This window comes from Aricia agestis, chromosome 10, assembly GCF_905147365.1.
Source record: "Aricia agestis chromosome 10, ilAriAges1.1, whole genome shotgun sequence".
Classification (NCBI taxonomy): domain Eukaryota; kingdom Metazoa; phylum Arthropoda; class Insecta; order Lepidoptera; family Lycaenidae; genus Aricia; species Aricia agestis.
In genome coordinates, this window is record NC_056415.1 from 6,280,885 (window position 1) to 6,306,848 (window position 25,964).

A 25,964-nucleotide genomic window follows, 5' to 3' on the forward strand; every position below is an offset into this window, starting at 1 on the left:
TATTACGTACATACGCGTCGAATTGATAACCTCCTTTTGTTGAAGTCGGTTTCAAATTCCTACATACAAAGATGAGTTTTCTTTTTCTTTCGAAATATTAGGACCTGCCTCGCAAATCGCAATGTACTGACAAGTGTCAGGTTTTTTCATGTTTTGTCTCTGTCACTCAAAATAAAATAGACAGTGACAAAACTATTTAAGATATGCGACACTTCAAAAGATAGCTAGTCTGACCGTTCGAGTTTTTTATGATTAAATATTTCTTACCTTTTATTGAATAACCAATATCCTCTTTCTAGGTAGTCAGTTAAGACAATGTCACCTACTATGCATGGTGACATGAAACAATACTTGTTTTAATACCATAGTATTTGAGTAAATAATCTATCCCATGGGCCATGACTGATCCATCATCATCCATCGCTTTTACAGTCTCAACCCCATGTATCAAGTAGCTCACTGCACATATTCAAATAGAATTTGGGACTCAAAATCTCGTTATACTGAGCACAATCTTTGGAAAACATTACCGCAGCCGCCATTATTGGGGCATTCTTTTCCATAAACTTCTGCAGAACTGCCTCGTAATCCGACGCATTTAGACTATTTTCGATATAGTAATCTTTGGACAGCCTAAAGCAGGTCTCCCAAACACTTTTATCGACTGGGAAAAGGCTGACGCATTTTTGTATGACCTTAGCTGCCTCCAAAGATAGGTTAGACTCGGTAATATTAATTGGACATTGCGGCATTTTCTTATAATACTTCATTTCGTCGCAGCAGCAAGGCAGCGATTGATAGACGCTTGGTTCTATAATAGGGTACGGTTCCTCGTTCAAGATAGTCAGACAAACATCTTTGATACGTTTAGCCATGATATTAGTTACCGCAATCTTAACTTCATCTTTCTTGATCGTGTCTGATTCATCAGTGAAATGAGTCATATACACTTTATCCATTTGCAGGTTACGTTTTAGGTTGTTGAGCAAAAGTTTTAAGCAATTTGGATAGTTGTTTTTATGATACGCTAACTTCGCGGCCATGTTATCATTTTTCTTTAGCGACTCCTCGTTGATCCAGGATTTTAATAGTATTATGACGTCATCGGCCCAGGATTTCTTTTTGAAATCCGCCATGGATGTTAGCGGATTCAATTTAGGTTCCATCGGTTTCCTCTCTATGCCGTCTATGTCGAAAGGAAACATGATATCAATACGATCGACCGGTTGGAAAACAAATTTGTTCTTACCGCCGCGGTTAGCAGGTATCTTGATAACACGTTTCGTAGTTTGCATCATTATGATCTTGTTGTTGAGTTTCACTCTTTCGCCGTCCGTCTGAAAATTAAATAATAATTGATTACTTTCCAAGAACTAATTTAATTATTACAGAACGTCTGTAACAATTGGTAGTTGGTTGCAGTGTCGTCTCAAATTACATACATTCTTGTACTAAAATACGATATATTTTTATAGAGACTTCTTTATGTTTTTAAGTGCTTTTGTTTAAAAGACGTGTTATCCTCTAATGTAGGAAAGATTTGGCATTTATTGCAATTGGAATTCTTTGGTTTTTTGGAAACATTATGACAGGCCGCAGCGGAGTGTGCCGCAATTTCCAGAATCTTATAACCTAGCCAACCGCCATAAAATACAATATATTTAAAGCAGCCCGATATTCTGCGGCTTGACATAACTTGGGCGTTGTGTAGAGGCTTGGGGGTGATTTATTTCATCTGGATGCATTTTAAATTGAAACAAGGGGGCGCTAAAAATAATTTGTTCTCAAAGTGGTTGATAGACAGAAGTTTGGGAACCCCTGACGTAGACAGTGAAATGTCGCGTGTCTTCTTGTATAGTATTTTAGTATGCTAGTATTTTATATTAAAAAAAACTGTACAGCACAATACTAACCGCAGCATGCGAGTTCCCCGTACAATATATCCGGCCGTCCTCATCCACGTATACAGTGAAGTCACCGCCGCACGCGGCGAGCGCGCGACTGTCGCGCGGCTGTCGCGAGTCGTCCGCCTGCAGCTCCGCACGTATTACCACCTCGGTCGGTATTGATACTTGCTTCCTGTCGCCGGTGCCTAGAGTATATATTTTTAAGCATGTTTGCAGTTTGTACACTGACAACAATAACCGCAATAATAGAGCGATACAACATTAACGTCCGACATGTGGAACAGTCAATTCGTCGGCAGCCGTTTAGCTGTTATTTTTAGGGCCAACCCACACGACAACCACAACCACACCACGTGGTCGGGCGTATATTTCGTATTGTAAATGAACTGGACTGTTCCCAAGTACCACATTTTGCAATCGTTGTCGACTACTTGTGTGATACCGACCACATCGCAACCACAACGTTGCGTCGATGCAACGACAGTGCGCGCACACCGCCCACGGCCTTCCCCCCCTCCGTTCCATTGACTTTCGTACGTAACCACATCGCAACTACTGACGACAACGCAACCACGTCGACATTTTGTCGGTACCACAACGCAACTACAAAAAGCTGCAGCGACACCATTCACACGTAACCACAGCTTGACGGCATTTTGTCGTTGCGTCGTGGTGTGGTTGAGGTACGTGTGGGTTGCTAAGGGCCAACCCAACCAAAGGGTTTTGTTGCTGCGACCTTTTTTCGTTCTTTTTGCATTGTCAATGTGCTTACAGCGTTATTGCATATTCAGTCACTGTTTTATTTACAAAGTTAGCTCTACTCATGCTTTTATTAGTATACATTTCATTTGCAATAAACATTTCTACTTGCCTAATTGGCCATCGAAGTTCAGTCCCCACATATAAAGTTGTCCTGTGTTGTTCAGAATACAAGAGTGGTGCCAGCCAGCGGACAACTGAAAGTAAAATTTCAATATTGATGGATGACAAAAAAAAAAAATTGGGACAGTTGGAAATCAGCTCATATTTTATTGCATGTGCTCATTTACAATGGATAAAATCTTTTAATTGTCATTTTAAAACTACTTGGTAATCTAGCTGCAGGTTTTCCTAAATCATCATCAGCCTATTGCCGTCCAATGCAGAACGCAGGCCTCTCCCAATGAGCGCCAACCATCCCGATCTTGGGCAGCCCTCATTCATCCGCTACCAGCGGATTTTTCAAATCGTCGGTCCAACGTGGCGCGTTTCTAAAAAAATTAAAAAAAAAATACCTGCACGACTTTCCCGCGCACCATCTGCGTATCCACAACGCGCGGGGTGAGGTGCGGGTCGGGGGCGGGCTGCGGCGGGGGCGTGCGGCGCGCCTGGCCCGCGCGCACCTGGTGCGGACTCGCTCCCCACACCCACACCTGACCGCGAGACGACAGGCCCAGCTGAGGAGAAGAAGAATTTGACGTTGACAGCTGTTATCGTGATAGGCAAACTTTTTTTTGTCTTTTGTCACTTTGTCATTTATTGAACATGACCATCTGAGTGTCTACTACGCGCGGGGTGAGGTGAGGGTCGGGGGTGGACTGCGGCGGCGGCGTGCTTCACGCCTGGCGGCGCGCGGCACCTGGTGCGGGTTCGCCCCCCACACCCACACCTGACCGCGAGACGACAGGCCCAATTGAGAAGAAGTTGACAGTTTTTTGACAGCTGTCATAGTGACAGACAAACTTTTCTTTATAGTTTTGAGGTCTTTTGTCAGGAGTTTATATTTAAACATGAACATCTGAGTATCTACTAGGCGCGGGTAAGATTCAGGCAGGGTGCTGGCAGCGGCGGCACACTCACACCTGACCGCGCGACAACAAACCCAGCTGGGATGGAGAAACCGTGAGACAATAATAAGAAAAAAAGGTGACAAGTTTGACACCTGTCATAGTGACAAGCAAAACCGCAAAGAAAACTGCCGGACGATTATGTCTCTGAGCAGGCAACAATCGGTTGCAACAAGTAAGCCACAGGTGTTCGGCAGCACATAATATGGCCCAATATCAGAACGTAACAAAACATAATGATAATACTTCAGGGTGTGTTTATTGTGCCCCTTATATTATTATAGAGTTCTGTAAAGGCAGTGTTGAAAGGGTAACTTTTTTTGTATGGGCTTTATGACGTTGAGGCATTTCTCATAGATCCATAGAAGTCAAAAGTAATCTGTATAAGTAACTCTGTATACTCACGTTGTGGAAATACCCCACGGCAATCTTCTCTATGGGATCAGGAAAGGTGATCTTGACTGGCAGGGAGCTCTTCTCTCTGTTGCCGCTGCCGATCTGACCGAATACCCCCGCGCCGCTCGCCCACACCTCCCCGTTCATCATCAGCACCACCGTGTGACAGGAACCGCAGCCTACACTCAGCACCTAAAAAGAGATTTAGATGTGAAATATTATGTTAACGAGATAAAATTTTTTTAGAAGTTATTGTAGTAAAAATAGCTTTGAAATATATTTTATTTAGACACTGATAAATTTTTAAAACGCCAAAAAGTTTCGTCATAAAGTTGAAAGACTTGTTAAAAAAATATTTTGAAAGATTTATTTTTAAAGTTTATTAATGTAACAGTCACTTTTAAAACCTACAAACCAAGCATTTTTCATGTTTCTATGTTTTTCAGTGAACTATTATTATCATTTATGATTATAGGTATTATCAACAAAATTCCTACCTTTCTGCCCTGGAATTTGGTAACCAACTGTGGTGTGAGTTGGTTTTGTATGTTGCCGAGGCATAGCTGACCGTGTACTCCCCAACTGTAACAAGAAAGTTTAGTTAGATATAGATAAATTTATTATTAGTTCCTAATGATTATAACTTTCTAATGAAGGCGGAGCCAGCTATACATAACTATAATGAACATAATATTTTTAACATCATACTATAACACACGTATGCCGCACGTACACCAAGCGGGATGGGAGTATATAGCGTCTTGCGGCTCTATATACTCCCATCCCGCTATATACCGGACCTGTACAGGCGGCCGCCGGCGTCGACCGCAGCGCTGTGGTAATATCCGGCGGCAACACGGCGGGCGCCTGCCAAGGGGTGTGTACACCAAGCGGGATGGGAGTATATAGCCGTCTCGCTCACCCCCACATGTACAGGCGGCCGCCGGCGTCGACTGCGGCGCTGTGGTAGTGTCCGGCGGCAACACGTACGGCGGGAGCGTCCCAGGGGGCGTGCACTCGCAGAAGCGCGCCGCTCGCCCCACCCGCGCCGACGCCACCCGGTCCCGCCCACGCCTCGCCCACTCCGAGTTGACCGAACGTGTTGTCGCCCGCTGCGTACACCTAAAATAATACATTTGGAATGAAATAAAATAAATTTTTCCTAAACACATTAATTGAGGTATTAACTCAGCAAGAACAGGCGTAAAAAATTTGCCTACTTATATAATTTTTATCTTTATTGATAATATTGTAAGAATAAAGAAAAATATTAAGATTAGAGAAAAATATACAATATTGGCTTTTAATGTCCGACTTATATACTGATTACACGCAACTTACAAATCTTACAATACATAGTTTACGTATTTTATTTACAGAGTGTGTAAATACAGGGCAAATGCGACAGCAGTTATTCTACATTCTAAATAAAGAAGATCACTTCTACACGTGTCATTTTTTTATATTATTAGAATCCTCTATAACACAAAACATCATCTCACCCCATTCTCCGTGAGCACCAACGTATGATGCCGTCCGCACGACACATCTAAGACCTTGCCAATCAGCTCTGTATTTATTGACGTATCCGCCATCATGATTTTGGCGTTCCCATCGTCAACCACTGCCCAATGCTCTAAGCCACACGAGATAGACCTCTTGGGGGTAAAATGAGTCTTCCACGTCTCCGGCTGTAGAGTAATTTCCGTGTGCATGTCCACGCATGGATTACGTGCTTCTATCACGCAGGCTACTTGCATAAACGTGGAGATGAGTTGGAGCATTCTTGTTGCCTGAAAATTTATTGATATGCACTAGAATGATAACATTGTAAATATAGTGTATTTGCGTTAAATAGGCTCTAGGGCCGGTAAAAATAGTCAGTACCCAAGATGTGCCCCGGTCTCAAGACGCGGTTCGGCTCTGTGATTGGTCTAAATTTTGACAACCAACCAATCACAGAGCCTGAATCGTGTCTTGAGACCGAGATGCATCTTGAGTACTGACTATTTATACCAGCCTAAGACTGCTGGGGTGATTTTGATTAAATTTTGCACCGACCACAAGGAGAGATCTACTTTTTCCCGAGCAAAATGTAATTTGTTCACCTAATTCGAAGTGGAAATGTTAGTGTGATTATTTTAAAGCTACTTACATATACAGAAGTTATTCCTTGCTTCAAATCTCGCATGACGGGGCGCAACTGATCTTGTAAAGGGTTGAACCAAATACACAGGCGCTAAAAACAGAACCAAATATTATGTTTATAAGTATTATAAGAAATTACACTTTCAAATGAAAACTTCAAATTCAATCTATACTATACTAATATTATAATTGGGAAGAGTTTGTTTGTTTTTTTGTTTGAACGCGCTCATCTCAGTAACTACTGGTACGATTTGAAAAATTATTTCAGTGTTAGATAGCCCATTTACCGAGGAAGGCTATAGGCTATATTTTATCACGCTAAGACTAATAGGAGAAATAGATAAATACGAAGCCCGATGGAAAAAACGGGCAAAGTTATTTGAAAGGGAGACTCACGAAATACTGGAGAAAATTTTCTGTTATTTGGCAAGGATAAGAAGTAGACCATGTGAAGGATCATAGGCTATTTTTGTGGACTAATTTGTGTGTGAGATATCTAATTTACGCGGGCGAAACCGCGCGGTACGTCTAGTATTACAATATTAAAGACAATTTAAATATCATTATCATTTACTAACTTTTAATATCACCGTGTCAAATTCCCAGCATTTCTCCGTTATGAAATCCAACAACCACTGTCCATTTTCTTCAAGCAATATGGGGACTAGACAATTATATCTGAGCAGGCAAACTACTGCACCTCTACATATATCGCTTCTCGATTTTATAGCTGACAGAAGGAGGTTAGGGTAACCACGGTGTATGCTAAAAACTGGGGCTAAATCCCACAATCCAATGGCGGCAGCTACAGAGGTAAGTTCTTGCAGTTCCATTGTACTGAGCATTGTGAATTTCATTTCCCTAAAAATTATATTGTATTATTTAAAATTGAATGACACAAAACGTGTACAAAGTTGTGTAAAATTAATGCTAAAAAGCTTGGCTGGGGCACTGCCGCACGGCAGTGCCCCAGCCAAGCCAGATAACTAAATAATTTGGACGTCAACCAATTAAGGCAAGGCTTCACTAATCATTAGGCGACACTACGCTGCATAGGAGCAACGCGATATTTCACGTTCCAGGGGCCGTACCACGAAACCGTTTTGAGACTCAAACAATCGTACGAAAATGCTGCGTCCTATTCTAACAAACGAGAAATGACGTTATTAGAGCAGGACGCGGCATTCTCAGCCGATTGTTTGAATCTCAAAACGGTGTCGTAGTAGCTGCCTACATGTTACTGACGTAAGCTCTGATGTCGTGTTTCGCGGCTAGTTAATAAGAATTCATACAAAGAAAATTTGGCCGTGATATGACGCGACGTTCCACTGCAGCGTAGTCCTATCTAGTGTGCTCTCAGCTTTACGAATGTTTTGGGCATATTTTGTTTATGTGAAGTCGTGAAGACATATTCCATTTCCAAAACACAATTCGTATTATAAGATCAAAAACTCACATATCAAAAGTTTCCTCTGGGTTGGTTCCAACCTTAAGCAGGCAGGCGAGCAGCTTGGCCGTGATGGCGGCGTTACCCATACTAGTGGTATTGCTGGCGTGCTTGTACAGTGATAGCTCTTGTAGACGACCGAACACGCCCAGCCGGGCTACCCAACCGTCGGGTTGACTCTGAAATATTACAACATTATTCAAAAACTTGCTGTTGCCCGCGACTTCGTCCGCGTTACCATAGTAGATTACATCCCAAGTATTATTTATTGTACAAAAATATTCAATATACAGAATTGACTTTCCTACGATTTTATTATATATAGACGTTCCGCGCGGCTTCGCTTGCGTAATTTAGAAATTTCACCCAACCGTAAAACCATCACGTTTGCAGCAAAAAATAGCCTATGTCCCTTCACGTGGTCTATTCTTCATGTTTGCCAAATAACTAGTGACCGACCGAACTTTCGGTTTTGGTTTCGGCCAGTTTCGGCTAAAAAATCTAGTTTCGGCCTTACAGTTTCGGTTTCGGCCAAAATATAGCCGAAACTTTCGGCCCCGCCGAAACTCATGCGTCGTTCGGTTCACAGTTAACTCGACGTGCTTGCTTGCCAGTTCGCCACCATCTATTTATTTAGTTTTGAGATTATATTGTGTTTCAGATTAGTCCCAAATCAGGAATTAGCACTTCGTTTTGTTTTCATTCAATTATCTGAACTTATTTTTATCGAAATTATATTATCGAATTTTATTTCTACGACAAACGAGGCTTATTTAATATACATATAATTAGTAAATAACTATGGGCAAATTACGTGCTATTACATATAATATATGTAATAGCACGTATTATAACAATATAACAATGTTTTCCAAGCAAGCAATTTAGTAAATGCTATGATAAATTATATTGTGTGTGAACTTTATTTACTTAAGAATTTTGTTTGACTGTCAGATTATAGGATATACTACCTGTTGCCCGCGACTTCGTCCGCGTCAACAAAGTATAATAACAAAGATGGATAGTCCGCTAACAAATATGAAAAAAAGTAAAATATAATCTCCTCCTCTTTAGAAGTCGGTTAAAAAGTAGCCTAAGTTACACCTTACTACATCAGCTATCTACCAAAAAAAGTCCCGGCAAAATAGCTCCAGCCGTTTCAGAGATTAGCCGAAACAAACAGACAGACATACATACAGACAAAAATTGTAAAAAAATGTTGTTTTGGTGTATGTAGCGTATATAGATTCATATACATGTAGTAACAAACGGTTCTGTCAATATTACAAACAGACACTCCAATTTTATTTATATGTATAGATTAGGATATATCTTGTGAGACTTATTAGTAAATCATCTCGCCTCACTCTTTTCCTTATACCACGCGTTTTTTTTTTAATTTAAAATTAGCTCTTAACAATGGACACGCAATCTCTTAGACCGTTCCTACCCTGCTAGAATCTTATCTAGCCCATTTCCCTCTAAGCTTCACTCTTGCGGCCCTCAGTATATTTTTCAGGATTAGTGGCAAAACGCCTTCTGGAGCAAAAAAACATGTGACGTCAACTGCAAGTTTGCTCAGTAATTTCGTTTTGAACTTCGACCGTGGTCGTGTCCATGTTTCCCATAAAAATAATATACTGCAATTGAATGTGTTTTCGGTAGTACGTCATTAATGTCTAAGGGAAAATTTCACCAATCACACAACATAGTTTTATAAAACTTAGTTCTCATTAAATGCGTTCCTACGGGGATGTAAATCTCGCTTTTTTTTTCAAATGGTTTTTTAATCTTCTCATATCTGTTATAAACGTGTTTAAATACGTTTAGAACAGGTTTAGTGTGCGCTAAGTGCAGTCAATTTCTTTGGTGAAATCGCACCTACTTGGAATCGTATAAAAAACGGATTTTAGTAGATAAAGGAAAGGATTATAGTAAAAAAATGTTTCTAGGGAACATATTGAGTCTAAGATCAATAATATTTATTTTCAGAAATGTCGCAAAAAGTAAAAATTCAATGTGATACTTTTTCTTTAGTATAAAAAGTTGTAATTTATGTTACAAATCAATAAATTTTAGTAAATAATTGTAATATTGAATGTTTTACCCAGTATCGGTTTCGGTTTCGGTTTCGGCCGAAACTGAGAGTAAAGCCGAAAGTTCGGTTTCGGTTTCGGCTGAAAAATCAGTTTCGGTCGGACACTACAAATAACATAAAAATTGCTCCAGTAGTTCAAAATATAATAAGCAATTCCATATAATTTCCCCCGTTTTTTCCACATTTTCATCTATTTCTTCGCTCCTATCAGTCTTAGCGTGATAAAATATAGCCTATAGCCTACCTCGATGAATGGGCTATCTAACATTGAAAGAATTTTTCAAATTGGATAAGCAGTTCCTGAGATTAGCGCGTTCAAATAGGCCCTTTCATATAATTTCCCCCGTTTTTTTCCACATTTTCCTCTATTTCTTCGCTCCTATTAGTCTTAGCGTGATAAAATATAGCTTATAACTTTTCTCGATCAATGAGATATCTAACACTAAAAGAATTTTTCAAATCGGACCAGTAGTTCCTGAGATTAGCGAGTTCAAATAAGCCCTTTCAAATAATTTTCCCCCATTTTTTCCACATTTTTCTCTATTTCTTCGCTCCTATTATACTTAGCGTGATAAAATACAGCCTATAGCCTTCCTCGATAAATGGGCTATCCTGTTAGTAAAATAATTTTTCAAATCGGACCAGTAGTTCCTGAGATTAGCGCGTTCAAACAAACAAACAAACTCTTCCCAATTATAAAATTATAGTATAGATTAAGGAATAGGAAAGCTGATGACGAATTTTAGCTATGCAACCTTAAGATAATAATACAAGCTGTTAATATCTTATTGCATATTGATATATTGGATAAACCATGATGAACTGTTGGAAAGTTACAATATGGCATAAAAACATTTAGACAGTCACATCAAATAATATAATATGTAGAGGATATAGCTTAAAAATCTCTCGCTGTAAAATATAAAACCAAAGAAACCAAAGAAATGGGTCGCTGCGCCACAGTACCTAAGTATTTAAGAATAACTTATATCAGGGCTTCCCAAACTTATTTGTACTGTTTGTTTTTCAAAAATCTTTATTAGCATAGAAAAATTATAGAATTACATTTAGTGTACATTATTTATGTTCCTAAAAGTAATTAACAATAATTATTACAATAGTTGGCAGATACAAAAATCTTTTTCAACTTTATGGCACTGTAATAAGTACTTATACATGAGAGATTATTGTTATAAACAGCATTAATTACACAAATGTCGTTTACAAACAACAAATTTAAGACCCGATATAATAGCTAAAGAAAAAATACATTATTATGTACTTAGGCAAACGTAAACCGTTAAAAAACATACTATTTACGACAACGCATCGCATCGATACAATACTTGCAGCGCGCTGCGCGGTGCGCGCGCGCTGATATAATATGAGGACCGGTATTATCGGTGGGAGGGGCTTACTCGCCGAGAATAGTGTGGTGCGGTAGTCGATAAGTATGATATCGATGCGCGTATGGCAGATTACGAAGTCTACTACGACCGATTGACGAAACCAGACTATTTTTATGATTCTTGTTTTTAAATAAATAGAAACTTTTTGAGATATTCAGAATATAATCACTTAAATAAGGATAATTAATGTTTTTATGCAATATTTTAAGATTTTCTTTAAGCCTAGTATTGAAACAAGTAGGATTTTATGAGTTTAACAAAATGAAGTGGTACGAATTTCATCATTTTATGCAACAATCCTTTATGCCACACAGTATCGAAAGCTTTTTCGAGGTCGAGTAGTAACATACCGGTGGTTTTCATTAAATTCAGGTTATGTGAAATAATCTCAGCTACCCTAGCAAGTTGTTGTACCGTGGAGTGTGAAGAGCGAAAGCCAAACTGCTCGTTTATCAAAAGATGTTCAACTTCCCTACTGAGCCTTGAGTAAATTATTTTTTCAAATAATTTTCCAAGACCAGGCAACAAGCTGATGGGGCGATAATTTACTGGAATAGAAGGGTCTTTTCCCGGTTTTTTCAGAGCAATCACTTTAGCTGTTTTCCATATTTTTGGAAAATAATTTAGACGAAGACAAGAATTAAACGTTTTGGTAATGAATATAATCGCTTTATAGGGTAAGTATTTAAGTAATATGTTACTAATGTCATCAAGACCAGGGGCCTTATTAATTTTTAATTTGCGAATTAAATTTTTTACTTCACTAGGCCGAACTAGACGATACATATGGGGTCCATGGAGATTATCTAAGTTTCGAATAGATTGTTCAACAGAATCGTTACTATCTGAATTCCAAGAGAATGTTAATTTTAAGTTTTCGACAAAAGCAGAAGCCAACGCTTGGCATTGTTCTTCTGTGTTGGTGGTAAATGAACCATCACTTTTTCTTAGAGGCACCATGGTGTCATTGGCACTTCTTTTTAGGGATTTAACAATTCGGAATAAATCGGTACTCGGACATGCAATTTTATTTAACTTTTGATTCCAGTGTTCATCATTAAACCTTTTAATGCGATATTTTATTTCATTTTGTAATAAAGATATTTGTGTACGAATGTGTTTTTTATCGTTATAATTAATATTAAGGCGAGCGTGTTGTCTCCTTAGTCTATTTTTGAGTTTAATTAATCGTATAATATTTCTAGGAAGGGAATTTTTATTGGACATATTATTTAATAGAATACTACGATCTCTAGCTAAAAGAACTGATGATTGAAATGCACTTATAGCATTTTCAACTTCTAATTCTGATTTAGGCATTTCACAACAAAGACTTATCTCGTTATTGAGTAAAGTTTTGTACTTAGGCCAATCAGCCTTGGCAAAATTGTGTAACAATCTAGTGCTGTAGCTAATATTAAAATCTATACTAAATTTAACGGGAAAATGATTTGATGAGAGGGCAGACTTAGTGTGGATGTCATGAACATAGAATACGTTACGAGTGATTAAAAGGTCCGGCAAAGTAGGTGTAAATTTATCATTGTAATGGACAAGAGTGGGATCACGAGGAGCAAAAAGATTAAAATCATTTTTAAGGAGGTAATTGTAAAGAATATTACCGTTGCGATTAGCAGTATTACCGTACCAATAAGGGTGACGCGCATTGAAATCGCCCATCATGAGCACACTGGGTCCAAGATTCATAAGGACGTTAAGATCATATTCGTTAAGTCTTTTGTTGGGTGACTGATAGGTGGATAAGACAATTAAACGTTTATCTGGGGAAAGGATTTCCACACCAATGGCTTCTATATTGTTAGTGACTGGGATCGCAATCTGTGAGTGCTTTATATTACATTTTACCAACAAAGCCACTCCTTGTCCCTTACCATTATGTTGTTTGTCAGCCCGATAAAGTATGTATCCCGGAAAAATTAACTTAATATTGTTTGTAAGTCTGATTTCGCAAATTGCGACAATATCAGCACAGGACGGAGAAGACAGCAAATTCATGAGCTCGTCACGTTTACCCTGAAGTATTTGTACTGTGACGCCCTTGGGACTTTGTCATTTCTTTACGACGCCCCAAAACCCAACCCCAAAAATACTTTCTAATTTTAGAAACAGCCCATGTGGGCTGTTTCTAAAATTAGAAAGTACCTATGTAGGTTATCATATAAACACTATTTGGATATTGATATTTTTATTAGGAAATAATGACCAAATCAAACATAAGCATAAAAATTAAAAGAGATATTGATGAAAGATATTAAAGCCGGCAAGGCTGGCTAATGTGAAGGCTGCGCTTGCTTTTCTGAGCATAGCTACTGAAACCGGGGACTTAGACCGCCCGGGAATCCCGGGATGTATGATTGATATAATGCGCGCGGCGTTCACTCGATTTGGTTGCGTTGACATGCGACGCCCTGACTTATATGATACATTACGCAACATCAAATTTGACTCTTATCTCGGAGATTATTGTTTGGTATTTCTATGGGTACAAAATGTTATTTAAGCCAAACCTGGTCGCCCTGGGCGCGCACGCTCGCCAGCGAGTACAGATAGTGGGCGGGCGCAACCCGGCCGCGCGACATGAGCAGGTCGGCGGCGGCCAGCAGCAGCGGGGGCAGCGCCGCGCCCAGCGCCGCCGCCGCGCGCTCCGCACACCCGCTGTTACGCACCACCAGCCCCACCAGCCACTCGCACGCCGAACAACTGAAAAAACACAATTACATTATGAATATTGGTTCTTAAAAGGCAGTTGCATGCTGAGCAACACAAAAATAAAACAAGATATATTATGTCAATATCATTATGTCCATATTATTATACATCTTCTGGGGCGTATATTATACGTTTTTTTTTTCATTCGACTGTAAACTGCCCTGTTTTAAATGTCGAAAATTCTATTACTATAATGGCCTAAAATTAAAAATAAAATCTGAGTTCATTTTTTTATGTCTACATAATAACCTAAAACTCTTTCGGGAAATAAATTAAATTTCAGAGTGAGATAATCAAGTGGGATATTATTTTGACTTCATAATTGGAGTCTGAGAGAGAAAGAGAGATAAAAAACTGGAGTTGAAAGCTAACCTCTAAACAACAGTAAATACTTACACAGTATTCAAAACATACGCTCCACATGAAGTTATTATCAGACATGGTTCCAGACCAAATCTCGGCATTTGCAGGTCACATATGAATGTGGGTTCTTTCCAACCACCAGTCATTGCTGGTGGCTCCTTTGCTGTCATCAGATAGGTCCTCTGTACATCCCCTATCAGTTCCACAGACCATAACTCTGTAGTGTCCCGCTTTAATGCATGACCCTGAATTAAATTCACTTCATGGTAGCATTGTAGCATAATTATTACAATACAGGTTGTTAGGGTGAACACTGTTAGCCTTAAAACCATCAAATGAGCCCGTCTAAATGAACAATGGTGTTCACCCAAACAACCTGTATAGCATTATTAGTTGTTTATTGCATAATATGAGGTCTAAAGTTCTGTGGTTCTTTTAAAGTTGCTTTATTCGGTTTCTAGCCATAGCATAATTAGCTGAAAGTAAACTGTTTAAAGAATGATTGTAACACACATATGCAAAAATAAATGAATTTGAATTTGAAAAAAATTTGAAAAAAATGATAATACTGTTTATGCATGTACTGGATTTTAGGTAAGTGGTACCTTAAATAACAAAAAATGCATATCACTGCCAATGCAACTTTAATAGGACATAACTTACCTGAATAACTGAGAAGCTTGCACTGTGAATTTCCAGTTCATTCTTCTTCATCAAATAGATTAGTCTCTGAGACCACAGGCCTTGAACATAAAGGCCATCATTTTTTATTTTAGGCCTTAATGTTCTTGACGGAGTATCCTCAGCTGGACTTTCAAGCTAAAAAAATTACGAAAAGTTTCACACTAGATCAGCTACGCAATATTTTTTTCTGACAGTCAATCAATCAGTCAAGCATAAAACATTGTGTAGACTGTAGTATATCTATTGTGTATATAATTTAAAAACAGGGGTAAAATCATTTTAGATATGGGTTTGATTTGGAGAAAATGGGAAGACAATACCTACAAAAAAAAAACAGGTTTAAAAAACTTACAATCATGGTTCCCTCGTTTAATTCAAATGCTGTCAAGAAATGACGGCCATTCACATACTGGGCTGTAAGTGCCCAGTTGTTGGAATCCTTTCGAAATGTTGGCAAATATTCTGTTGGCTTCAAAACATATTCAACAGTTTGTGACTTGCTATCATCTAGAGGTAAGATAAAAATATTATTAAATATTACTCACATTTTATTTTTATTATTATTTTGCTAAATTCACCTTTTGATCCCCCCTGTGTGAAAAAAGTAATTTTGTCTTTTGATAATTGTTTTATGTAGAACATAAATCCATCTTTCTTTTCCTTATCGTTTTGAGCTCTGATCTGCTGCAGCCAGTTGTAGCCGAAGGATCTATGCTCTAAAATCAATTTTAGCTGCTGTGTTGGACCACGAGATATCTAAAAGTATTTTGTTACATAGTTAACAAAATTAAAAGTGTTATCAAGATTATTTAGCTTATAAAAATCTATTATAAAATATATAACAATAATATCTATGGGCGCTTCACACCACGTCAGTCTGGCCCCGTAGTAAGTACCTGAAGGACCTGTGTTACAGGTATCAGACAACATAAATATATTTAATACTTTTATACTATACATATATTTAAGATTTTAATTATATGATACAAATATTTAATAGGCAAACATGACCCAGGAACTTTGAAAACTTTTTGTTCCGTCGGCGGGATTCAAACCCGTGACCCCCGGCTTGAGCTACCAACATGCTCACCACTGAGCCACCAAGGTTGTTGCATATAAAAAAGAGACGAACAAAGTTACCAAGAGAGCTAGTAGGTCCAAAGAATCATCAAAGCATATTTGAAGATCAACCACTTCTCCTGACACCTTGGCTTCTCCCACAACACACTGTGACTCCAGGGAATAGAATGTAATTGTTCCATTCTGAAAGACAAAATATATTAAAGGTGCATTAAATAAAAGAAAATCTTAAGCTAGATAAACTTGCCATTGTGGCATGTTTTTTTTTATTATTGTATTTATTTCAGTAGCACCTCCATCATGGGTGTTGCAGATACAATAATTTTCAATTGTAGCCGGCCACCGGTTGGGGATTAATGGGTTCACTGTTTGTGGTAAGGTGAGACAAATTTCATAAGCAATTATTTAATATTTTGTTAAATGTAAATTATACAATCCTGAAATGATCCTGAAAAAGAATGGGTGGATGCAAAGAATAAACTTACTACATAATTCTAATGACAATACCACATTCTTAAGATTATTAATCTTAATTAAGGTTATAATGAATATTGATTTATTTTTTTGTCATATTATGTATTCAACTACCTTGGATCCAATGATAATGATATTTTCTGATTCCTTGGTTAGCCACCAAACTACAGAAGTTGGTTGTGGTACGTCGACCAGCGGCAGCACAGTGACACTCGACAGTGACCATTTACAATCGAAAGAATTTTGAGGTATAAAAAGAGGCAAGAACGGAACCAACAAAATTTTTTGATCACTGACAATCAAGACCCATGTCCCGCTAGGTTCAAAGCACATGCAGTATATTGGATTGTCTACAAAATCCCAATCATAATAATTATCAAATCTCTCAGATTGAGGATTAATATACAAAAATACTAGTTCTTTTCCACTTGACAGAGCCAGAAACTTTTTCAGTCCGATTTCGTAGAAGCTGTGCGTTGAAATATCCAAATGTATAAGGACGTCCAGTTTGAATAATCCCGAAAAATCCAAATTTTCGGTGCTTTGAGCCATTTTTAAGATAAATCACATTATCTTATAAATTATTAAATTTTTAACCAAATCCAAAATATTTTGTTTCCAACTTGACGACAATCAACAATGACGGAAACAAGGACGGAAATGCATCGGAAATAAGACATAAGTAATGACAGTTTGACAGTTGACATTCATTTTTCTTTGTTTTATCGTACAGCAAACAAACTAAAAACGAGATGTAGAGTTGTAGACACATCGGGAGTTTTGCCGGAAGTACGAAAGAGTGATAGAGTCTGGCTCACGGAGCTAATACTAAGAGGAGGTGTTGTAATCAAGTTTCCTTATGAAACGACGTGTGACAATTTGCGGGGTGAGGGGGTGTCAAGCTCCGCCCACTTCTCAATATTTCATCTATCGGCTAAAAGCCAAACTACTAGCTTAGGTCGATGTTGATGTTACTACGTAGTTCAACTATCTTACACTAGATGTCATGTTCGCGCCCTTAGCGCAAACAACAGCGCGACTGTGTTCGCGGCCTTAGCGGGCCCTGGTGGGGCGCGCGGGGTGTGGCTCACGGACCCCTTCCACCTCAAGCTGCGCGGGCGCACCGCGCAGCTACCACTCTTCATCGGGCCGACTCGACAGCTTGTCAATACCAACTGTAGACATTTCATCTAGTCACTATAAACTCATAATATACACGTAATATACAGTCCGCTTTTCATTAGAAGATTCCCACGCAATCAGTCATGTTGTCTTGAATATTATGGGACGTACTGCGGCCCTGGATATTTTTTACGTTTCAAATAGTTATCATAGGTGACGACAGATGGCGGTTTATAAGTAATATCATAATAAAAGCTATATAATCACGGTTTTAGCTATTAAATGTGTTTAAGACTAAGTGTATAACGGTTTTCAGTACCTATTCAAGTATGATTATTGTAATAAACTTATGCAAAATTATACAAATTTACGTCTGTATTATCTTTCAAAAGTTTGGCCACCTAGTGTCAAGTAGTATAATTAACGCTGAAAGCTGAAATGTTCGAGAACTTTTATATTTAAATTACATTTAAAATTATTTCCAAATGAAATGTGGTGGTATTTATATTATGAGAACGTCTGTCTAAGTGTTTTCGATATTGTAAAACACAATACTTCATCCTTTCCTTGTTAAATACGCAGAAAACACCAATTTATTGGGAGTCTCGTTACGTGTGCACTTGACAAACGCTGAAACTGTACTGACTTAAGCCCTGCCCACAATGATGACGTCAGGACCTAGTTGAAAATCACAGTGCACAGTTGCTTAGGCCAGCTCCTCTTTGTATGAGCTCCGTGGTCTGGCTAGCGAAAGATGAGACTGGAAAAAGGCGGCAAATTCAAAAAATCTACGTATGGCAACCTTGTCTATAGTCGGAATTATAGTTTTGATACTTGATTATTTATGACAATAATATTATATTTTAGTTTGGATAACTCATTTCAAGAATAAGTTTATTGTTGTTAATTACATAAATTTTTTTTTGCAATACATTTCATTGTGTTTTGTTGTTGACGACTTTTGCATGTTTTTGTCGGAGTATTAAAACTTCTTTATTACTTACCGTACATCATGAAATATATTACAAAATATAATTTAACCAAACAATTATCTTCATTTTCTTAAACTAAATTTTCACTACTGTTTCTAAGTTTAAATATAATTTAATTTAAATGTTAAATAATTTCCTATATTATATTATTACTCGCAAGCGTCATAGATTGTATTAATTATACTCAAATATGTTTATTTAAAACATACTTGTACATGCCTGAAACTAATAACCCTCCCTTGCAAGTTGATTAAAAACTAAGGAATAAGGGGATATGAAAAAACAACACAGAAAATCAAAGGTTGCGGAATTTTTTTTCGCATTTTATCAAGTATATATTAAGTCTATGCATTTTATATAAACATTCGAAAGGTTTTTTTTATAAAGTTTATTCACAATTGACTAAAATATATAGGTGTAATTTTGTTTGACAACTTTTTGCCATCTTGTTGGTAGGGACACGATCCCATTTCTATAAAAATTTTGGGGCTTCTAATGAAAAAACTGCGACAAGTAGTTTTGGCAGTCCTCTTGTGATGTCAACCTGACACTGCCTAAGGAATACTGCAGCAATTGAAACAGGTGGAAATCTGAAGGTGCAAAGGCGGATGCATTAACACCTCCCAGCCAGACTCACGTAACCACACGCCTTTATTTATGTGGCCTTCTTTTTTAATCCTTTGTAGGGTACAAACACTGACATCTGAAAAAATGTTCATAAATAAAGTTAGAAGAACAAAAAAAAATACCTGAAAAAAAAATATTGAATTAACAAGGTTGCTTTCAGGTACTTATTTTTTTTGTAACTTAAGGTTCTTACCGGTCTAAGAAGAAATGTCATCAGGGAACTGATTTTGTGTCTTTAAACACTCTTCTTGTAACATAATATCTCATAATTTATTTATGCTTGATATTTTAACTTGCATAACTGAATCCTTTGCATCATTCATGTTACCTGCAAAACAATAAATTCAATTACATGATAAATAATATTGATTTTAATTAATTGTAATTGAAAGTATCAAAATCTTTTACCTGTACTTACCAATGCACTGGGGTATTTCATGTAAACAATCTTGTTTTTGTTTAAAAGTTGCATCCTTTACACTTCTTTTTTATTCGTATTTACTAATCATAGCTAAAAGCAGTTTTCGCAAATCTCTTTTCAAAGTTTTCGTCACGTTTAAATTGGAAAATCACGTAAACCACAGAAATATTTTTCACTTTGACACATAAACAACAGATGCTGTAGGTGACACTGACGTTAATGACAGTGCTACCATTATCAGTTTTGGAATAAAAAGCCAGTCTCATCTTTCGCTAGCCAGACTCTACGTCATACGTAATACGTTGTGTTTTTGTATTATTTTCCTAAAATTGTGTTATTTCGGTTTTTAGTGTGTAATATTGGGAGAATATTAACCATTATAATATATTCGATGTCGTGCACAAGTGTGAGCAAGTGATATAACGTCAAAAACGTGCCATTTTGTGTTACTTCCAAAGTTTTAGTAAAGAGTTTTAAAGTAAAGGCTTTACTAAAACAACTGACTTGACTCGTTGACTTTACTGACTACCTTTATAGACTTTTACTAGTCTTCGAACTTGACGATAATCTGGAAAAACGACTTTTCCCCGCCATATTTTACAATAAAGTAAATATTGAAAGTGTTGACACTTGACACTGGCCATGGTTGAAAATCCGAGCGCCATAATAAGAAAAAAAACAGCTGTTTGATGTCATTTTGACATCAAACAGCTGTTTTATGTCAAAATGGAAAACTGGAAAAGGAAAACCCACCTCTGTGCTGTGGGAAAACCTTGTAAAAGTGAAAATGAGAGGGAATTTAAATTTTTTTGATTGCTGATGTAATCTCAATCTGTTAGTAATAATTGCATAGAAGTGCTAGGATCTGTCCCTGTATTTAATTTCAATGTTATAATCCTCTAACATGTTATACTTAATTATGGCCTTAAAATAATTTACTTAATTGATGTGTAAAATATAAGCCTAATCTTATCTACCTCAATATTATGCAAATAACATAAAACAGTGGTATGAGAATAATTTAAAAATATTACTTTGGTGTGTATTATGCATTAAAAAAGGGCTATTGATTTTTATTTTATTTATAACAAAATTATCAGGTAAAGAATTGTGTAATATTTATAAACCCATAACCTATTTCAATATAAGTTTTTATAGAAGTTTTTTTTTTACAGAGAGAGATAGTACCATGTTTTTTTCAAGGTTTCTTAAATTGGTACAGCCACTGTCCAAAATTAATAATGCCAGAAGATTACAGTCAAGTTATAACCGTAGTGTTAATTTCTTCTTAAGGAAAAATCTACTCTTAACGAATTGCATAACTTCAGGTTTATTTATGGGTTTAGGAGATTATATTCAACAAAAAATAGAGGCATACCCTGACACAAAGAAAAGAGACTATGACTGGTATAGAACAGGTAAAAACAATTAAAATATTTGAATTCTAACTAAGTTTTAAATCCATGTCTATTCTCTATTTCATTCTTTTTAACATAAAAATTCTTGCATACTATTCCAATATACATGCAAAATGAAAAAAATATGTTTCAGGGCGCATGTTGATTGTTGGTGGAGTTTTAGGACCTCTTCATCATTATTATTACGTCTACTTGGATAAAATTTGGCCCAGAGCAGATTTGAGATCAGTGGGAATAAAAATACTTTGGGACCAGCTAGCATGTTCACCTCTCACTATTCTATGTTTCTTTTATGGTATGGGATATCTTGAGAAACATAGTACAACGGAAATTAACGATGAGGTCAAAGAAAAGTTTATGTATGTCTACCTGGTAAGTTAAAATTTTTATGAAAATCTATATACATATAAATGGATTTTCAACTGTTAGTAACGCTAAAACTCGAAAACGGCTGAACGGATTGGGCTAATTTTAGCCTTAAAATATTCGTAGAAGTTGAGGGAAGGTTTTAAAGAGACACAAAGTTCACCGGGACAGCTAGTTAGTATAAAAAAAATAAAGGATGATTTAATGAACAGGATTTTTTTTTCAGGGTGACTGGTTCTTTTGGCCACCTGTGCAGTTTATAAATTTTTATTACCTGCCCACACACTACAGGGTGCTGTACATAAACATAGCTACAACTGCATATGATGTGTTTCTTTCATTCATGAAACATTACGACCAGCATGAAAAAAGTATTACATCAAAAGATGTTAAAAGTATTGAATAGTTCAAAATAAGTTTAATTTATTTTTTAGCAATATATTTTTAGACTAGTTAACACGAGTTTTATTATATATTGGAATCTAATTGCTTAATTTTTTTTTATGATAAACACATTTAAAACTAAATATAATTTCAACATTTTATTGGTTCAAAAATAATCTATGGTCCTTAAAAAAGGTATTACATTATTAAATACAATAGGTTCTTAATAAATTAACCCCAACACATAGTCCAGTCATCTTTTCTTGTTTGTAGTTTAACTATAATCCTGTATAGTGAGAGTGCTGGGCCGAGCGGCAGACCTAATCCTCTGACAATATCAGCCCTCCTTGCCATACTTATAGCCTGGCCATCAAATTCCTAAAACAAAATACTCATTAAACATGCAGAGCCAGAATCTTATATTCTGCATGTTTTCAAAGGAGAACACCCAAACTCCATAGAAAATTACCCAAGGCCCGGCACAGAAGAAATGTATCTCAGTTATTTGTTTATTTTATGTGTAACATTTTTTGATAGGCGTGTTTGCCGCAGGGTGTGGCTAAGATAGAAAAAAAATGCTTTTAGATTTTTTCAGGCGCTAATTGAAAATTACATTACATTGAACATAATATCGACTCCAAAATGTTATAAAATAGTAATGAATTATGTTTCTAAAATACTTAATTATAATAAATCTTTATTTTTCAATAAAATCACATACAATATGAGGCATCCCCATGAATCATAAGATTACTTGTGTTTTATTATTATATTATTATACCGATCTTTTTTATATAAGTACATAGGGAAAAGAAACAGAATGACAAGATTTTGTGAAAATAAGTAAACAAATAAGGGCATGGGCGCCGGCAGAAAAAAATTCCAAGGGGTGCAGATTTTAGTTTTTTTTTTCTTATAATAAAAAACAAGCCATATTAAAAATGACGATGTCTTTTGACACATCGAATTCTCTGAGATCTAGTAACCCTGACGTCAATACCTGTCAGCGTTAGCGCTCTCCATTGGCTATTGAAACCACATATGACGTAAAATAGGATCAATGAGATATGATAATGTAATATACAGATATGATCAAATGATCATATATATTGGATCCTATATATGATCATAGAAATGATAATGTAATACCCCCCTAACATATATATACCGAAACATTATGAACTATCTTTGTACGGCTTCCAACATACTGCTTTTTATTTCAATAATTCCTGTTGATCCCGAGATTCCCCAAGGTGTGCAAGTGCATCACCTGGCACTGCCCTGCCGGCGCCCATGATAATACTTTAGGGTGTGTACGTGTTCCTTGTAGAGAGTTCATTGTAAATTACTTTTAGCAGACAGAATTTGTAGTAAGTACCTATCTTTATTCTTAAAAGGAAAAGTAAGTGTTTTTGTATGTTTAGTGATTGTTTAAAACATTTCATAAAAGTAATTTAAACTAAAATTGTTAGGTACGCCTGAAAATAATAAAATAGCAATTTTTTTACTTAAGCCACTTTTTGCGGCAATAACCCATATACATTTCTTTTACTTATAAAGTATACAAAAAACTGAGACACCTTACTTTTGTGCCGGGCCTTGGGCTTTTTTGGATGTTCGTCTTTCCTTATCTTATTATCATATTGAACAGGTCAGACATGTTTAGGATTATCATTTATGATGTGAACAAAAGCATTATTTTTTAGATTATTTTATGATTTAAGACCTCTTATTTACTGTTATCAAACCAAGTCTTACCTGTTCTTTTAAAATTGGAGCTGCTTCTGGGTGATGCTGCTTAAAATAATCATAAACATCATCCACATTCCAATTAGTTACGTCTGGTATGCTAGGATCTATAGGCAATTCCTCTGGCAATTTAGTTGGCGCTCTATCTAACTCGTGTGGTTTAAGGAAGGGGTCCACAGAATTCTTGAAGTTATTTCCATTTTCCTGGGCATCATATTTTGGCTGAGATTCTACACAGTTGTTGCATTCCCACTGGTCCCAAGACTTGAATCTTTCTGGGATTTGTGGTGTGTGACAAAGAGAGTGGTATGCATCAGCACATATACTACATACTGTCAGCACTCCCTGAAAGAAAATACATTTTTCATTAATGTTACTATACTGTCCTCGGCGAAAAATGGCGGTAGCGGTCATTTACTCCCTGTCAAAAACTTGTAATTTTTCTATATAAACCACGATTGATAATGAAGTGTCAGATGTTGTCATTGTATAGAAAATGACAAGTTTTTGCCAGGGAGTCAATGACCGCTACCGCCATTTTTCGCCAAGTACGGTATAGGAAAATAAATGAATGTCATTCCAGAAAAATACATACTGCATCACTAGTCTCACAGCACACTACACAGATTTTGCAATGTGGACACTGCCATGTGTTGTCTGGACGGGGTTTGAGCAGGCCAGTGCCAGACTGTATACAGCTAAAATGAGCCTTGTTGTTGCAATCCCGACATTCTACTAGTCTGTCCTGTGAACTCTTGGGCTTCTTCTCCAAACACACAGAGCAAACACCAGCAGTGCTCTGTAGTGGTACAGAATCCTCGTCTAACTCATCAGCGCTGCCATCGAAGGAGTGTTGGCTTTCAGACAACGGAGTGCTCTCTTTAGCTTTATTAGCTTGTAATTTTTTTCGAAGGGTGCTCTTATTTAATGACCCAATAGGCCTACCTCTTTTGCGTTTACTTGGAACATTGTTATCAGACGGGTCAAATACTTTTTTTGCCATCTTCCTCCTTTCGCCCACTCTGACTGCAGCATTCTGACTGGAGGTGTGAGCGTTTGAGGAGCCCCCAGCATGCTTTTTAGGTCTTCCTCTCATACGCTGTGGGGAAGATCGACATGAGGAGTTTGCTGATGATGTAAGCTAAAAACAGAACACCCTACCTATAACTTCCTCCACCATTGTTAAAGTACTTAATCCTAGATGTGTTATTAGATGCAATGCTAATTACAGCCTGTAGAATTAAAAAAATATTCTATAAGTTAAAGCCAACATTTTAAAGTTATTGATTATGATATTGATTAAAATATAAAATTACCTTTGTGTTGGTGTCTGTGTACTCAAACCTAAAACTGTCTGAACTGTCACCATCATGATCAGCGGGGCCGAGGGCCAATGTTCCATTTGGTAGCTTGACCAAGCTTCCTAAATCTAGTTCTTTATTTATTATATTTTCTAACTGCTTCCTGGAGTACTTTGAATCTTGCTGCGAGGAGGCCACTTTTATAAGGTCATCAAAGGCAATTCCGTTTTCTAGGTAGCTTTGATCCTGATAAATAAGTGCGGCTATTGCTGAAGTGATAACTCTTCTTTCGCTCGTCGCGATTGCAGAACTCATCTCTATAAATCCAGAACACAGCTGATAGAAAAATTAAAATAAAAATGGATAAAAGAAAATAAAAAAATCCTTACTGTTATTCTGTGCTGTTTTTCTTCTCCACTTAGCTGCGTTTCTGTAGCTTACATTATCTTTATAATCTACTTTGAACACACACTTTTCTTTTAAACAACGTTTCAAATCAGCCTTTGTTTCCTTTGGAGAAACTTTATAGCACTTCAGCATAAACTTGCAAATTCTATTAATATCTGGACGAGACTTTCTTGAACGCAAATGATCTATTGCTGCTAGAATTTGATTTTTATACTTTATCTCTGACATTTCTAAAACAATAATTAAATTAAAACAGTTTATTTATTATTACAAGCATCAATGGTGATAAATTATCACCATCAAGTTATTATTTTACCCCCAAATTACGTACCTAAGCAAAATCATACCGAATAATTTTAAAACTTCTTTGCTAATGTATTTCATTCAAATAATAATATCCAAATATTGCAAGAAAATAAAGTATTATATTAGCTAGCACAGAATTTTTAGCTCGATTTTGCGAAATTCGCAAAACCTAAACTTTATAATTTTTTTTTAATAAACCTTTGAGCTTTGAGTTTTGACTACAATAATTTGACTTTTCCTTAAGGGGTAGCGTAGACGGCCATGAACTAATTTTGGTGATTTTCGCATATTAAAATTGTTTTAAAACT

At 36.8% G+C, this 25,964-nt stretch overlaps 1 protein-coding gene and 1 pseudogene across 1 annotated transcript; one reads left to right on the forward strand and one right to left on the reverse strand.

Moving 5' to 3' along the window:
• LOC121731382 lies at positions 1 to 25,841 on the reverse strand (annotated as a pseudogene).
• Positions 20,466 to 21,965, forward strand: LOC121731380 (mpv17-like protein 2). The gene is made up of 4 exons (XM_042120788.1): positions 20,466 to 20,824; positions 20,902 to 21,142; positions 21,276 to 21,514; positions 21,735 to 21,965. Exons 2-4 carry the CDS (start codon positions 20,914 to 20,916, stop codon positions 21,912 to 21,914), a joined length of 648 nt encoding a protein of 215 aa, XP_041976722.1. The 5' UTR covers positions 20,466 to 20,824; positions 20,902 to 20,913; the 3' UTR covers positions 21,915 to 21,965.
• Positions 25,842 to 25,964: the final 123 nt, after the last annotated feature.